At 39.1% G+C, this 16,461-nt stretch overlaps 1 protein-coding gene across 8 annotated transcripts in view; it reads left to right on the forward strand.

The window, feature by feature from the left end:
• LOC133551610 (neurexin-2-like) overlaps positions 1-16,461 on the forward strand; it is a 439,020-nt gene that overhangs the window by 98,889 nt on the left and 323,670 nt on the right. For all 8 annotated transcript variants that reach the window (XM_061898511.1, XM_061898517.1, XM_061898513.1 and 5 more), the window contains exons 2-3: positions 8,123-9,141; positions 11,160-11,183. In XM_061898511.1, the coding sequence (XP_061754495.1) occupies positions 8,439-9,141; positions 11,160-11,183 (727 nt within the window). In that variant the 5' untranslated portion in view covers positions 8,123-8,438. The remainder of the gene's footprint in view (positions 1-8,122; positions 9,142-11,159; positions 11,184-16,461) is intronic.

The following is a 16,461-nucleotide window of genomic DNA, read 5'->3' on the forward strand; positions in this document are numbered from 1 at the left end:
CCAGCTGCATTCAGGCGGAAGGCGGAGTACACCCTGGACAAGTCGCCATCTCATCACAGGGCAAACATAGACAGACAATATTCACACTCACATTCACACACTAGGGCCAATTTAGTGTTGCCAATCAACCTATCCCTAGGTGCATGTCTTTGGAGATGGGAGGAAGCCGGAGTACCTGCAGCAAACCCACAAAGTCACGGGGAGAACATGCAAACTCCACACAGAAAGAGCCCAATCCCAGGGGTTGAACCCAGGACTTTCTTATTCTGAGGCACACTCACTGACCCCTGTTCCACCACGATGCCCCCTGTATTCTGCAATATCAATTTATTTATTTTTATGTTGCAGGAGGACTGACACAATATTTATTTTTCTTGCGTCTGGATCGGTCCACCTTATTCCAGCGCTTCCCAGAGCGCATTACTAGCTACAGAATATGGAGCACGCTTCAATAAAGCCTCGAAAAGGTGGTACATATTATATTTGTGTACTGCACAGACTTGGCTGCAGTAAAAAATATTTCAAGTGAGGGCATTACAGTTTTTCAGGGGAGCCCCTGACATGCTTGTTAAAGCTGCAATTCCAGGGCTTCGTCTGTTCACAACTGATTACTTCGTGTAAGACAGACACTTATATTATGTGTTATCGTAAAGATAAGTGTTTGAAATTGTTTAAGCATTTAGCGTATCACGAAAGATGAAAGAGTTTGCCATTTATATGGTATCAATTGTGAAGGACTGTTGTTGATCCTATTTCTTGTTTAAAGGGGAACATTATCACAATTTCAAAAGGGTTAAAAACAATAAAAATCAGTTCCCAGTGGCTTGTTGTATTTTTTTGAAGTTTTTTTCGAAATTTTACTGGTCTCGGAATATCCCTAAATAAAGCTTTAAATTGCCTTATTTTCGCTATCTTCGAAACCACTATCCATTTCCCTGTGACGTCACACAGTGCTGCCAATGTAAACAAACAATGAGAATACCACAGCAAGATATAGTGACATTAGATAGATAGATAGATAGATAGATAGATAGATAGATAGATAGATAGATGGATAGATAGATAGATGGATAGTACTTTATTGATTCCTTCAGGAGAGTTCCTTCAGTAAAATTAAAATTCCAGCAGCAGTGTACAGAGTTGAGATCAATTAAAAAAAAAAAAAAAAAAAAGTAAATAATGGGCGTTTAAAAGGAAACAAAATAGAGAAATATTACAAAAAGAATAAAAACAATGGGAATAACAATATAACAGTAAAATAAGAATATAACAAGACAAAGTAGGCAGTAGTGACCATGTTATGAAAACGTATTGCACTGTTAATGTTTTGCATCCCCTGTCATCCTAGTACCCCCCGTCCCCCGTCCCAGAGAGGAGTTGTACAGTCTAATGGCGTGTGGGACAAAGGAGTTTTTGAGTCTATTAGTCCTGCACTTGGGATGAAGCAGTCTAGCACTGAACAGGCTCCTCTGGCTACTGATAACGCTATGCAGAGGGTGACTGGCATCATCCAGGATGCTCACTAGTTTGTCCACAGTCCTCTTCTCTGCCACCGTCACCAGTGAGTCCAGTTTCATTCCAATTGTAGAACCGGCCCGCCTGATCAGTTTCTCAAGTCTGGAGCTGCCCTTCTTAGATGTACTGCCCCCCCAGCACACTACCATGTAGAACAGTACACTGGCAACCACAGACTGGTAGTACATCCACAGGAGTTTTCTACAAATGTTGAAGGAGTGCAGTCTCCTGAGGAAGTACAGCCTGCTCTGTCCTTTCTTGTACTGGTGGTCCGTGTTAACAGTCCAGTCCAGCTTATTGTCCACCCAAACCCCGAGGTACTTGAATGAGTCCACGGTACATTAGTCCGGATTCAGACTCGGATTTCAGCGGCTTAAGCGATTCAACAGATTACGCATGCTTTGAAACAGATGGTTGGAGTATGAAAGTATTGAAGAAGAAACTGAAGCTATAGAGCAAATAGCTATTGACGCTATTCATAGCCATAGCATGGCCGAATAGCTGCGTTAGCATCGCTGGTAAAATGTGCGGACCAAACGATCAGGACTTTCGCATCTTTTGACACTGGAGCAACTTAAATCCGTCGATTGGTAAGTGTTTTTTTCGTATTAAATGTGGGTGGAAGGAAACGTAATATAGTTGCAAATGCATCTGCAGGTTATCCATACATCTCTGTGCCATGTCTGCTTTAGCACCGCCGGTAAATAGCATGTTAGCATCGATTAGCGTAGCATGTTAGCATCGATTAGCTGGCAGTCAACATCAACAAAACTCACCTTTGTGATTTCGTTGACTATCGTTGCAAATGCATTTGCAGGTTATCCATACATCTCTGTGTCATGTCTGCTTTGGCACCGCCAGTAAATAGCATGTTAGCGTCTATTAGCGTAGCATTTTAGCATCGATTAGCTGGCAGTCACGGCGCGACCAGATATGTCTGATTAGCACATAAGTCAACAACATCAACAAAACTCACCTTTGGGATTTTGTTGACTATATCATTGCAAATGCATCTGCAGGTTATCCATACATCTCTGTGCCATGTCTGCCTTAGCATCGCCGGTAAAATGTGGAGACACTTTGGCCCATTCAATGGGGGTCTGGCGGCAGACACTTTCGCATCTTCGGGCCAGTGGTGCAACTTGAATCCTTCCCTGTTTGTGTTGTTACACCCTCCGACAACACACCGTCGAGGCATGATGTCTCCAAGGTTCCAAAAAATAGTCGAAAAAACGGAAAATAACAGAGCTGAGACCCAATTTTTACAATGTGTTGAAAATGAAAATGGCGGCTGTATTACCTCGGCGACGTCACATTCTGACGTCATCGCCTCCAGCGTGATAATCAGAAAGACGTTTAATTCGCCAAAATTCACCCATTTAGAGTTCGGAAATCGGTTACAAAAATATATGGTCTTTTTTCTGCACCATCAAGGTATATATTGACGCTTACATAGGTCTGGTGATAATGTTCCCCTTTAATAGCTACATATAATATTAAAGTTTTTTTCTTCATGCACATTATAAATATTAAAACAGTGTTCGAATGTATTTAATCAATGTATTATTGGTTGTCAAAAAGGGATTAAAAGTAATATTTTGGTATTGACACATCTTATCTCTGCATACATTACTAAAATAACCCTAGGAGATGCACAGATGAGATGTCAATATAAAAAAATATCCTTTTGAATTACTAACATGTCGTTTGATGTTGATTTAAGCTTTTTAAAGGGTACTTCAACATGTAAATGGTACAGTGTGTACTTTTATTATAAATGTAAATCTCTTGAATGAATACATTCAAACACTTTATTAATATTATGTGCATGAACACAGAGCAGTTATTATTGTATGTAGCTTCTAAACAATGAAGAGGTTTTCGGACATCAAAATCGGATCAATCACAGTCCTTTACAAACTCATTATTACTATAGAAATGGCCAGTTCTGTCATTTATCGGACATAATAGAGGCTTAAATAATTTCAAACACATATCCTTATGATAACCACAAATATAAGTGTTTGTCTTCCATGTTGTAATCAGTTGTGGACATGCGAAGTTCGAAAAGGAACACGGCGGAAATATATTTCTGGCAAGGAATCAGTTTTTTATAGCAGCAAATAGATTTGACTTAAAGTCAGGTCGATGTCACAATCGATGACTTGCCTGCTGATGGCATCATAGCAGTAAAAATTAAATGTGTCTTTCACTTTTTCCCAAGTGTAGACATATTACGATGTGAAACATGTTAAATACACACATTTTGGTTTTAGCGGTGACTTCCTTATCTCGCAAAGAAAAGCATCTGATTGGCTCTTGTTCATAACTAACCCCACCCCTTCTTTCAATGTACGCCATTAAAGAGCTGCGATTGGATATAATCCTAACTTGTCCCATCCATTGACAAGACAAAATTAAATATGATTAGATTTCATTGCTGTCAACATTTCCGTCTTGTATGTAACTAACATGGCATTTAATTGTTTTGGTTTTAGTCATTTTTTTTGGATTACTTATCATGCTTACTGAGGTCCGCCCATGACACCGGGACTGGTGCTGCATGTCTACAACAAGACTGAACCCCACAGGTTGAACCATATGAAACCATAAATGTGGAGTGAAATGAGTGTCTCCATGGTGACAGCCGATATACATGCAGAAACCTCACTTAAATATTGCCAATTTTGCACTTTTTATCAATTGTATGCGCAGTAATAGTCGATCAAACACCCAATACCAGCACTATTTTTTTTCCCCCACAAACTATTTAGCACATATTTGAATTTTAGTTGTTCAGGCCCTATATGTACTAGAATTACATGGAAATTCAGGATATCATTGTGACATATACAGTAGATGTATTCCAGATTGTCCACTGTCTTCAAATTATATTTAATGACACGGTGGGAGAGGGGTTAGTGTGTCTGCCTCACAATACAAAGGTCCTGCAGTCCCGGGTTCAAATCCAGGCTCGGGATCTTTCTGTGTGGAGTTTGGTATGTTCTCCCCGTGAATGCGTGGGTTCCCTCCGGGTACTCCGGCTTCCTCCCACTTCCAAAGACATGCACCTGGGGATAGGTTGATTGGCAACACTAAATTGTCCCTATGTGAATGTGAGTGTGAATGTTGTCTGTCTATCTGTGTTGGCCCTGTGATGAGGTGGCGACTTGTCCAGGGTGTACCCCGCCTTCCGCCCGATTGTAGCTGAGATAGGCGCCAGCGCCCCCCCGCAACCCCAAAAGGGAATAAGCGGTAGAAAATGGATGGATGGATAGATACTGTTTGAAAAAATAACTTTGTTACCACAAATGTGTCATAATCAGGTTCAGCGTCTTCACATAGCAGAAACAACTGAATTACCTCTGAATACATCTTCTGTACCATTGTAGCCTCTGAGTAGCTACAAGTATAACAAATGTTGCATTCTGATCATAATTTAGTGCATGTTCCTCTACTTTGAAATCATTTAGACCAGACCTGGGCAAATTAAGGCCCGGGGGCCGCATATGGCCCATTTAAACTTTTCAATCTGGCCCGCCAGACATTCTCAAAAGAATGTTTTAGATCTTTAAGATGGAAACTGTAGCTGCCATAGTGATGTTTTCAAATTACCTTAAGTCTTGAACTATACAAAGTATTTCAATGGTTGGAATCTTTGCTTTTGCATGATATACTAGTTACTATGGTCATCTAATTAGTTACTATAGTAATCTAAATCACAGCAGCTCAGACAAGGCACCAAGCAGTGTGGGTGGTGAGTGTTTCCAGAGCGGCCAGCCTGAAATGCGGGTGTCAGGGACAGACGCGGAAGTAGTTTTTTACAGCAAAGTTCTAAAGCTTCGTAATATTTCAGATGTATCAGAGAGTAGGAGGGGTTTTTTTTACCCTTCGTGTTCATATTTCGCTGTTAGGTGCATTTTTATTGCGTCTCGCTTGATTTTAAAATGTCGATCGAGAGGGGGAGGGTGACGTACATATAGTGTCATTATTCAATGTTTTATCATTCATAGTCAACATTGTAAATCCCACATTCATTTTCATGTACATTCAGGGTGTCTCATTGAGTAAAAAAAATTTAAAATTCCATTCCGTTTTTTAAGGTGGTCTGTTATAACATTTTTAGCTTCAATTAGACATTATTGTGAGGTTTTGTATTTTTTCCTAAAAATAGATATACCAGCCCCCAGGCACATTTTTTTTCTCCAAGTTTGGCCACCGAGTCAAAATCATTGCCTAGGCCTGATTTAGACCCAAAGACAGTAGCAAGTTTCTCTTTGATTTAATTGGCAGAATCTGTCTTTTAAATGTTCTCAACTCCTGTTTCAATGCCAGTGTTGTAATGGTATGGTGTAGTTAATTTGTTTCAGACATCCTGTGGTCACATTTCCACAATTTAACATGTCTTAAAGGGAGTGGGAACAAGCAGGGCTCATTGAATTCTACTATTAACAAATTACTGATTTTTGGCACTTAAAAATGTTTAGTTGTTCTTTACTTTTTACGTTACAATTTCACTTCCAGTTTAAACAAAGAATGATGGTATAAGAAAAATATAAATAAATAAAATAACAGTAGCCTATATGCAGTAGCTGGTACATGCAGTGTAAAGGAAATGTATAAGGCTATATTAAAAAAAAAGGGTGGGGAAAAAAAGTAAAAATGTTGCTATAGTAGTATAAAGAAAATAAATAATAGTATGATAAATAGGAGATCTTCAAGGAACCACAGCGTCAAAATGGCGGAGATTTCATTATATATTTTTTTGCTCCTGAAAATGAATATGACCGTCATTTGCCATAATATCAATATTTTTTTGAGTAATCAATAGATAACTAACTGCTTGAAACAACCCATTCCATTGCCAGACTCAATATAACACGCCGTCTTGGTGTGACGCTGTCTCCATCTACAGAACTGGAGACCATTTTCCTGCATAAACACTGCGGGAAAATGTGTATAAAACTATTATTTTGATCACTTAATTGCATGTTTTTGTCGCCCTGGTCCATGATTATTTAAAAACTGATATGGTTAACATTATGAGTGGAATAGAAATACGAAATCATTACTATTTCCCGACTTCCTTGCTCTTCTGTTTCCTGTTGCAGACCCCATAGCCTTTCTTTCTTCATGCTCTTTCAGAATTTTCTCAAGCATCTTGAGCAAAACATCAGTAGAAGAGGACGCAAAATAGAATATTTGCGGCTTACCTTCTTTTTATCTCATTTTTCAGCACCAGGTCTGCTGTTCTCTCCATTTCTCCGCATTTTCTGACTCAGTATTTCTCCCCTCGAGGGTGCTTCTGATTTTCAGGATCACGTTTCGCTTAAATATTTTTTAAAAATTCCATTTAAACCCCGACCAAAACCTTTCTTCTACAAAGTTAGAAATATTAAAATGGTCGCTGCAAATAACCCTCCTCTCACTCCTTTTACTATTTGCATGAGTCAGTTTGACTGGAGAGGTCTATAGTTTTCTCATATTACCATCATTTGTGAATCAATGCAGGCTGACCCTTTCTTTTTGCTGTAACCTGCAACAATGCATCAGGCAGACAAGTTTAATAATTCCTTCAAATTCTACATGAAACTAAAATGAGTCAGGATGAGGATGATATTAAGACACTTTCAATGCAATATATAAATGCCTCCAGTCTGCATATGTGAGGTCAGCAAGTTGGAGCTGAAAGTGGGCTTTGCAAAATGTGATGAAGCTTGTTAGAAAGCAAGCCTAAAATTACTGCTGTGTCTATTTTAGGGGATATTTTACTTGTGGACATGATTTTCAGGTCCAGAACTATGAAATAAGTTCCAATGTTTTCACCATTAGAGGGCCCCTTTTAATTAAAAAGCAATTACAGCAAATATTGTGGGTAGATATTTGAATATTGGAATACAAATGTCAAATAATGAGCAAAATTATGCTGTTATGAATCTGCATGGATGTAAAGTCGTTCAACTTCTTATAGATCAGTGTTTTTCAACCTTTTTTGAGCCAAGGCACAATGTTTTCATTGAAAAAATCCAGGGGCACACCACCGGCAGAAAATGTTAAAAACAAAACTCAATAGCCTATATTGATAATATAAAGTCGTCCTCATCAAACACCTGATGCAATTGTTCGATATGACTTCAAACCATACCATCCATGCATCATTCATTCTCTTGTCTCAAAGTAGGCTTACAAAGTAACTGCCACCTTGTGATATAGAAGTGTATTACACGGTTACTCTACTGATTTCTACACAGCACAGACACTGTACAACTTCACATTATTGTGGATTATGATTATTGGTTGGCAAAAAAGGTTTTTCTGACAAATGAGGTGAAATTGCATAATTTCCCACGTCATACCAAACAATATCTCATGGTACACGAGTGTGAAAAACTCTTATAGATGGTGATGTCTTGCAACTTGAGACTGGTTGCAGCCAAGTAGTGCACTGCCATTCTGAATTATTCCTTTAAATGGCACACCTATTATGCACATGTGTGTTTTTATTGCTCTTGTTTGACTTAGAAACCCACTTATAAAGATGTTTTGCAGAAGATTCTTAGCTTTAATAATTTTACATTCCCTTTTTTGGGGGGCTTTTGTCCTGTAGGAGGCTGTGCGTCTGAGAAGCCAAACCGCAGCACCTAGGCCCTGTGCCTAGTTGACACATGGAGAATTGACAGGATCCTTGCTGGATGGAGGCCAAGACACTGGATGGCGAAGACGAGGAATCACGCAGTCCTGTGGATCGCTTGTGATGTTTGTTCTCTTTCTGTCTCGTGTGGAACGATGGCACAAAGAATCCGGATGGACAGTCAAGGCTAAAGAAACATTTGTGAAGAGAATTTTGTGAGATTGCTTTGCTCCAGTGGACCTTAAGCTACAATTCCTTTGTGTTATTGTGTTGGATTTGCAAGCAGACCACCATGGCCAGATGTCATAACAAAGCCTCCTGGTTATTCTTCTTAGTTCATCTGGTGCTGACTGGAATAGCATTAGAATATGAAGGCGTTCCTGGTCAGTGGACTCGCTATGGACAATGGGACGCGAAGACAACAGGAGAACTCAGCTTCATCCTAAAGACCAACATCAGCAAAGCATTGGTGCTCTACTTGGATGACGGCGGCGACTGTGACTTTCTGGAGCTGCTCATATCGGGCGGAAGACTACATTTGCGCTTCGCCATCCACTGCGCTGAGCCAGCCTCCCTGCACACGGAGACTCGCGTTGACGACCTGCGCTGGCACCGGGTTCTCCTCTCGAGGAATTACCGGGAGTCCAGGCTCACGGTGGACAACGAAGAGAAGGCGGCGGAGGTCAAGTCCAAGAGGAAAGAGATGGCGGTGGTCAGTGACCTCTACGTGGGCGGCATCTCGCCTGACGTGCGCCTCTCCGCCTTGACTTCCAGCAACGTCAAGTATGAGCCGCCGTTTCAGGGCTTCGTCGCTAATCTGAAAGTAGGGGAGGCTCTGCCCGTGCTCTTGGACGGCCAAGCTGTCCACAGCGACTTGGACTACATCTGTGCCGCGCACCCGCCCTGCAGCAACGGCGGCTTGTGCTCCGTCAGTCAGGGAGAGGTCCTCTGTGACTGCATCAACACCAGCTATGTGGGGAGCTACTGCCACGAAGGTGAGGCAAATCACGCCTTTGTGTTCGCGGCAAAACACTCTTTTGTGCCTCTGTGAAAGATCAAAAATTGAAGTCAAATCACCGGGAGAACTGCCGGTTATTGATGCAGAACAACTTCTAATGTGACAGCAGCTTGATGTCCTTTGTTTACTCAGAACAACTCTAAAACTCTCAGAAGAGCAAAGCTGATCTTAACTTACTTACAGTTGAAAACATCCAATACAAGTCAAGCCTGTCTTTAATTAGAAAGTATTTAGCTGAATATTTTTAGCCACAATTAATAAACATGTTTTTAAAAAAAGTGGATCCTTTTAATGAGTACAATGGACTAAATACTGAAAGATACAATATTTTGTTATGTGTTGTCTTTGGGATAATTTAAACATTTAAAACCTAATCATAAAATGTTTTAAATATTGTTATCTATATATATATATATATATATATTAGGGGTGTGGGAAAAAATCAATTCGAATTTGATTCGCGATTCTCACGTTGTGCGATTCAGAATCAATCCTCATTTTTTTTTAAATAGATGTATTTATTTTTTAATCAATTAAACAAAGCAATACCATAACAATGCAATCCAATTCCAAAACCAAACCTGACCCAGCAACACTCAGAACTGCAATAAACAGAGCAATTGAGAGAAGACACGAACACAACACAGAACAAACCAAAAGTAGTGAAACAAAAATGAATATTATCAACAACAGTATCAATATTAGTTGTAATTTCAGCATAGCAGTGATTAAAAATCCCTCACTGACATTATCGTTAGACATTTATAAAAATTAAAAAAAGAACAATAGTGTCACAGTGGCTTACACTTGCATCACATCTAATAAGCTTGAAAACACACTGTGTCCAATGTTTTCACAAAGATAAAATAAGTCATATTTTTGGTTCATTTAATCGTTAAAACAAATTTACATTATTGCAATCAGTTGATAAAAGATTGTCCTTTACAATTATAAAAGATTTTTACAAAAATTTACTACTCTGCTTGCATGTCAGCAGACTGGGGTAGATCCTGATGAAATCCCATGTATTGAATGAATAGAGAATCCTTTTAAATCGGGAAAAAATCGTTTTTGAATCGAGAATCGTGTTGAATTAAAAACAAAATCGATTTTGAATCGAATCGTGACCCTGAATCAAATCGTGGACACCCAAAGATTCGCAGCCATAAATATATATATATATATATATATATATATATATATATATATATATATATGAATATTATTATTTTTTTAAATTATTTATTCTTTCTTTTTTTTTTAAATTTATTTATTTTGTTTAATTCCTTTATTTTTTCAATATTAATAATATAATCCTTAAGGTGTCTTGTTTTGTGACATTTACAAGTATTTATCATTTTATCTGCACTCGACATACATCATGACGTACCGTTTATAATACGCTTTATATTTTATCAGTAAAATGTTTTTTGCCTTGAAATATTGTTTTTTATTATTGTATTATTCTAATAATATTTCTCCATTGAAGTAACATGATTAATCATTTTGTTATCGGGTTTTGTGACATTTAAAAGTATATATCATTTTGTTTTGACTCAACTTATATGATAGTGTACTGTATATATTTATTATTTTATCAGAAAAATTTTTTTGTTATTGCATTATTTTATTCTCAATATAAGTAACATCATTTATGTTATTCGGTTTTGTGACTTTTCGAGGTATTTATAAATGTATTTTAACTCAACATATATGATTACGTACTGTATATAACTTTGATTATACTTATATAATAATATGTGACTGTTTTTCTTATCAAATTCACAGAATTCTAAAATAAATTGCACTATTCAGTAAGGACAAGCTCATATTTAATTGAAATAAACGTTTCTGGTTTTGAAGTTGATTTATAGGAATGATAACATTTTTGGGTGAATTATTCACCAAATATTTAGCAGCTGTGTTAGCTTTGTAGACTAAAAACAGATTCTACTGTCAACAAAATAAATATGTCTGTTTTTCTTCCTATTGCAGCAGGTGTCCAGAAAGAAGTAGAAGGTAAGCCAGTGCATTATGAAAAATGAGCATAATAACCATGTGTAGTATTTGCAAAGGCTTTTAGTGCAGCCTTAGCGTTGTTTGCTCTAATCAAGTTGTTATTGTCAGTTTGGACTGCAGTTCTGACATCCCACAAATTAGGCTGGAAGGACACTGTCGTCACTAAGTAGGAAGTATTTTGTGGAGCTGCCTGCACTTGTAATCAGCGCACTCTCTGTGACTGGCGAGGTGTGCAGAGTATGTGGGCGTCGCACAGCATGGAGGGAGGCAACAACTCCAATGAAACTTATTGTTTTCTAGCTCCCCTGTACAGTAAGTGCCACATTTGTTTGCTGGCCTCGGATGACATTTGAGCTCTCAGCTTGACACGTGGAGTCAAACATGACTGCAGAAATCCACTGACGGATTTCTGAGGACATTCGTCAATTTGTTGTATTATTTTGCACGACGTGACTTCCCAGAGATGGTTTGTTCTCTCCGAGGGGGAGGCGCTGTCTCATTACCGTCTCATTATCTGCAACCAAGCCGGCCGGCCAGCTTTTCTAGTAACACACAGAATGTTAACTGGAAGGACATTTGTTTCATAGCTATATGAGACTTGTATACGTTGCGTCAGCAAAGTGGAGGGAGGTTGTGGGACTGGCTCTGGGGAGATGCACTGAACCATATACGTTATCAATCACTGTTATGCAGCAGACTATGCACACCTGCTCTCCAAAAATCCATGAATCCGCTGGGTGGACAGCGCAGCAAAAATGGGACATGGATGCAGTCTCAAATGTTCATGAGACGTCCATCCATCCCATCCCTTTTCTACCGCTTATTGCCTTTGGGGTCGCGGGAGGCACTGGTACCTATCTCAGCTACAATTGGGCGGACAAGTCGCTATCTCATCATGAGACGTATTTAGTGTATTAAGTATATGTAGGCCTGGGCCAATAGTCAATAAATCAATTAATTGAATAATAAACGAAAATTAACTCAATAAATGTTCCATCATCGATACATTGCTGTGTTAGTTTTCTTTGTCTCTTGCTTTTAAAAATGTTGCAAGAGGGTTCTCGCTATCAGCACCTGAGCGCGTTTGTTCAATAGCTGAATTAAATGAACAGAGTGAACCATCTTGTAAGTCATCCACAATCTTTGTCTCACTGGGCGGGGGAGGGACCGCTAGCATACATACTCAGGATGCACGGATATAGCCTCGCCAGTGAGAAGCGTCGCAAAGTAACAAAAGTTAGGGGGAAAAATCCATCCATCCATTTTCTACCACTTATTCCCTTTGGGGTGGCGGGGGGCGCTGGTGCCTATCTCAGCTATAAACCTGGACAAGTTGCCACCTCATCGCAGGAGGAGTAAAAATATTGCGAGCAAAATGAACCCATCGATACGGACTAACAAGTGTGCAGAATTTGTCCAAAAGTGATGGCACCAAAAAAGACACAAGTTGGAGAAAACATGCACTTCCAGCTGTTCAATATTTATAATAATAATAATAATAATAATGAATTACATTTGTAATGCACTTTACATTTGTTAAAATCTCAAAGTTTAAAAAAGGTACAAAAAAAAATTGAAAGTTAGAATATCTAAAATGGAAAATATTAATAGAAATAAAAACATGAACAACACTACATAAACACTAGATGAAACATGGATAAAATAGAAGTAAAAACATGAAATCACTGGATAAAACAGATAGTCAAGCAGTGCATTTAAAAACTAGAAGGCAGCGAGATTAGATAAAAGGTGGGTTTTTAACCCCTTCTTAAAATGGTCGACCGACTGTGGTGCTCGAAGATGGTCGGGAGAGCGTTCCAGAGTTGGGTTGCGGCCGAGCAGAAAGCTGATGTGCAATTTTAGTCTATTCTATATGTCATGTTCCGTGGTCTGGATCATGTTTTTGTTAGGTTATGTTAGTTTTGGACTCCCTTAGTTCCTCTTTTTATGAACCCTTTTTTGTTACCATGGTTACCTATTATTTCCACCTGGCTCTGATTAGTGTTCGCCCGCTCACCTGCTTCGCGAGCACTAATAAGAGGAATTATTTAAGCTTGCCTTTGCCAGTCAGTCATCCTGGCGTCATTGTTTGCTTCATGCCACAGTTAGTGAGTTTTGCCTTGTCTATAGTCCATGCTAAGTGTTAGCTTCTGTTTCCTGCGCTAAGTATTTTTGTGCTTTAGCTCCAAGTGCGATCAGCACGTTGTGCCTTCGCTTTGTGTTCCTTTTTGTTTGTGCCGCTTTGAGAGTTGAGAATTAAATCATGTTTTTACCTGTACACCTTGTCCGGAATAGTTCGTCTGCCTTCATGGGAGAACGACCCCACAGTAAGCTGTGAAAACCACGTTGTGACAGTTTGCTTATTTAGGATAATTTAAGGTTACTCACCTTCCAATTGCAATGATGAAAAATACTAATGAGAATAGGTTAATTGCGTCTGAAAGGAATATTTGCATTAATATAATTACATACTATGATGACATAAGTGCTTAATTTGGTTTCAAAATAACAATAATACCGTTTTATTGGCACTCTTTTGAGGGATGCTCTATCGTCCAGCAAAATGTATTATTGACCCAGGCCTTGGTATTTGTGTGTATGTTTCATAAGCAATAATTGCTTACGTACACCCGCGCTAGCAGCAACACGGCGGCCATTATTAGATGACATACTGTACGATAACGAGAGCACATCACAATACTTATTGAATTAGAGTTTGACATGCAGGCACCCCCCTGTGCAGGTGGCGTGAAAACAACACCACTTTGTTTTTAAAATAGTCTGTTGTCCTTGCAAAATAGACTGCATCCATGGTCGCTCGTATGCTTTGTTGGATCTTGAAGTGCTGTAGGAATAATCCCTTCGCTTCGAGGCAACGAAAAAATTTGTCACAGCAGGTGGTTCATCTACAGTATGCAGCATTGTGGGATCCCGTTGATCTATGTGGACAAAGGCCACGCCGGGGCACGCGCTAATGCCAAAAGCATCCTCTGATGTTTCGAGAGCAGAAAAAGCAGGTCTGCAAGCGAGAGATAAGAGCATCCACCTCACATCGCACGAGTGGACCGCGGAGGATTCTCTCAAACGTCACGGGACCGCCAAACAAACAAACAAACAAAGTCAAACACATTGCTTTGTCGGGTTGTTTTCTGTAGTTTTTTTGAATGACAAAGCAAGTATGGACATCCTTAAAAGAAGGACACAGCTTGGTCTGAGTGGACTGGGATCTTCTAGTAGCAATGCCCTTGGTCTAATCCCTCATTACAACATGCTGCATAATACTCTACTTTTCATGCAAAACAAATTTAGCAAATCCTAATCCTTATGCAATGTCTCTTTCTTCCTAGTTGCTCGCTAATTAACTCCTCGATAACAACTGCATGTTTTTCTAAGCATGTAATTGTGTATTTGCCCACTCTATTCCGGAAAATAATTGTACATCGAAGGCCCCCGTCCACACGGGAAAGTAAAGTATTATATCAATTTGGCCTGTCGCGTTCTGGGTCCCCTGTAAAGATAACAAGTTCAAGAGTGGGTCATTCTGACTTTTATGTTGTCTTGTGGACAAGCAAACCACTACTTTTTGAGAACAATGTTGTCACGACGTGACTAAAAGAACAAATGACACAACATTAACCTGATAATTTTACTATATTGTATTTTTCGGAGTATAAGTCGCACCTGCCAAAAATGCATAGTAAAGAAGGAAAAAAACATATATAAGGCATACTGGAGTATAAGTCGCATTTTTGGGGACATTTATTTGATAAAACCCAACACCAAGAATAGACATTTAAAAGGCAATTTAAAATAAATAAAGAATAGTGAACAACAGGGTGAATAAGTGTACGTTATATGACGCATAAATAACCAACTGAGAAAGTGCCTGGTATGTTAACGTAACATATTATGGTAAGAGTCATTCAAATAACTAACATATAGAACATGCTATACGTCTCTCCTAATCGATAAATCCAATGAAATCTTATATGTCTATTCACTTACGTGAATGAGCTAAATAATATTATTTGATATTTTACGGTAATGTGTTAATTTCACACATGAGTCACTCCTGAGTATAATTCGCACCCCCGGCCAAACTATGAAAAAACTGCGACTTACAGTCCGAAAAATCTGGTAATTGTACGTTGTCGTCAGTCCAGACCAATGTTTTTCAACCACTAGTGTGCCGGAAGATACAGTCTGGTGTGCTGTGGGAGATGATCTAATTTCACCTATTTGGGTTAAAAATATTTTTTGCAAACCAGCAATTATAGTCTGCAAATAATGTGTTGTAGTTGAGTGTCGGTGCTGTGACCAGAGCTCGGCAGAGTAACCGTGGGTAGCCAATTGCTTTGTAGATGTTGGAAACAGCAGGAGGGAGCATTCAGGTAAAAAGGTGTCTAATGCTTAAACCAAAAATAGACAAAAGGCGAGGGCCCCCAAGAAAAGGCATTGAAGCTTAGGGAAGGCTATGCAGCACGAAACTAAAACTGGACTGGCTACAAAGGAAAAAAAACAGAATTTTGGACGACAGCAAAGACTTACTGTGGAGCAAAGATAGTGTCTACAATGTACATACGAACATGACATGACAATCAACAATGACTCCACAAAGCAGGATAAAAACAACTGAAATATTCTTGATTGCCAAAACAAAGTAGATGCAGGGAATATTGCTCAAAGGAAGACATGAAACTGCTACTGGAAAATACCCAAAACAAGAGGAAAACGCCACCAAAATAGGAGCGCAAGACAAGGACTAAAACACCACACACAGGAAAACAGCAAAAAACTCAAAATAAGTCACAGCGTGATGTGACAGGTCGTGACAGTTCACCTACTTTGAGACAAGAGCTATATTGATGCATGGTTGGTTATGGTTTAAGGTCGTATCCAACAATTGTGAGAACGACTTTTTACCGTCAACAGAGTTTCGTTTTTTAATTATTTTTGCTAGAGGTGTGCATCCGGATTTTTTCAACGCAAAAAATGTGCATTGGCTCAAAAAAGGTTGAAAAACACTTGTCCAGACTAAGAACTGCTTTTTTGCGAAAGTTCACCATAATTTTTTGTTGTTGTTTTTTTGGGTAGTTTTATAGTAGGGTTGCGTAATTTAGGCGGGATAAATGACCTTGGCGCAATTGTTTGCTTTCTGGGACGTCTAAAGGGAGAAGATGTCAGGTCATGCTCCCTTCATTGTTTTCCTTTGGTGTCCATGGAGCGCCGATTCATTTCACTTGCCTCTGATTGGTTTTCAGAGGCTCACCTGCTCCTG

This window comes from Nerophis ophidion, linkage group LG04 (genome assembly GCF_033978795.1).
Source record: "Nerophis ophidion isolate RoL-2023_Sa linkage group LG04, RoL_Noph_v1.0, whole genome shotgun sequence".
NCBI lineage: Eukaryota > Metazoa > Chordata > Actinopteri > Syngnathiformes > Syngnathidae > Nerophis > Nerophis ophidion.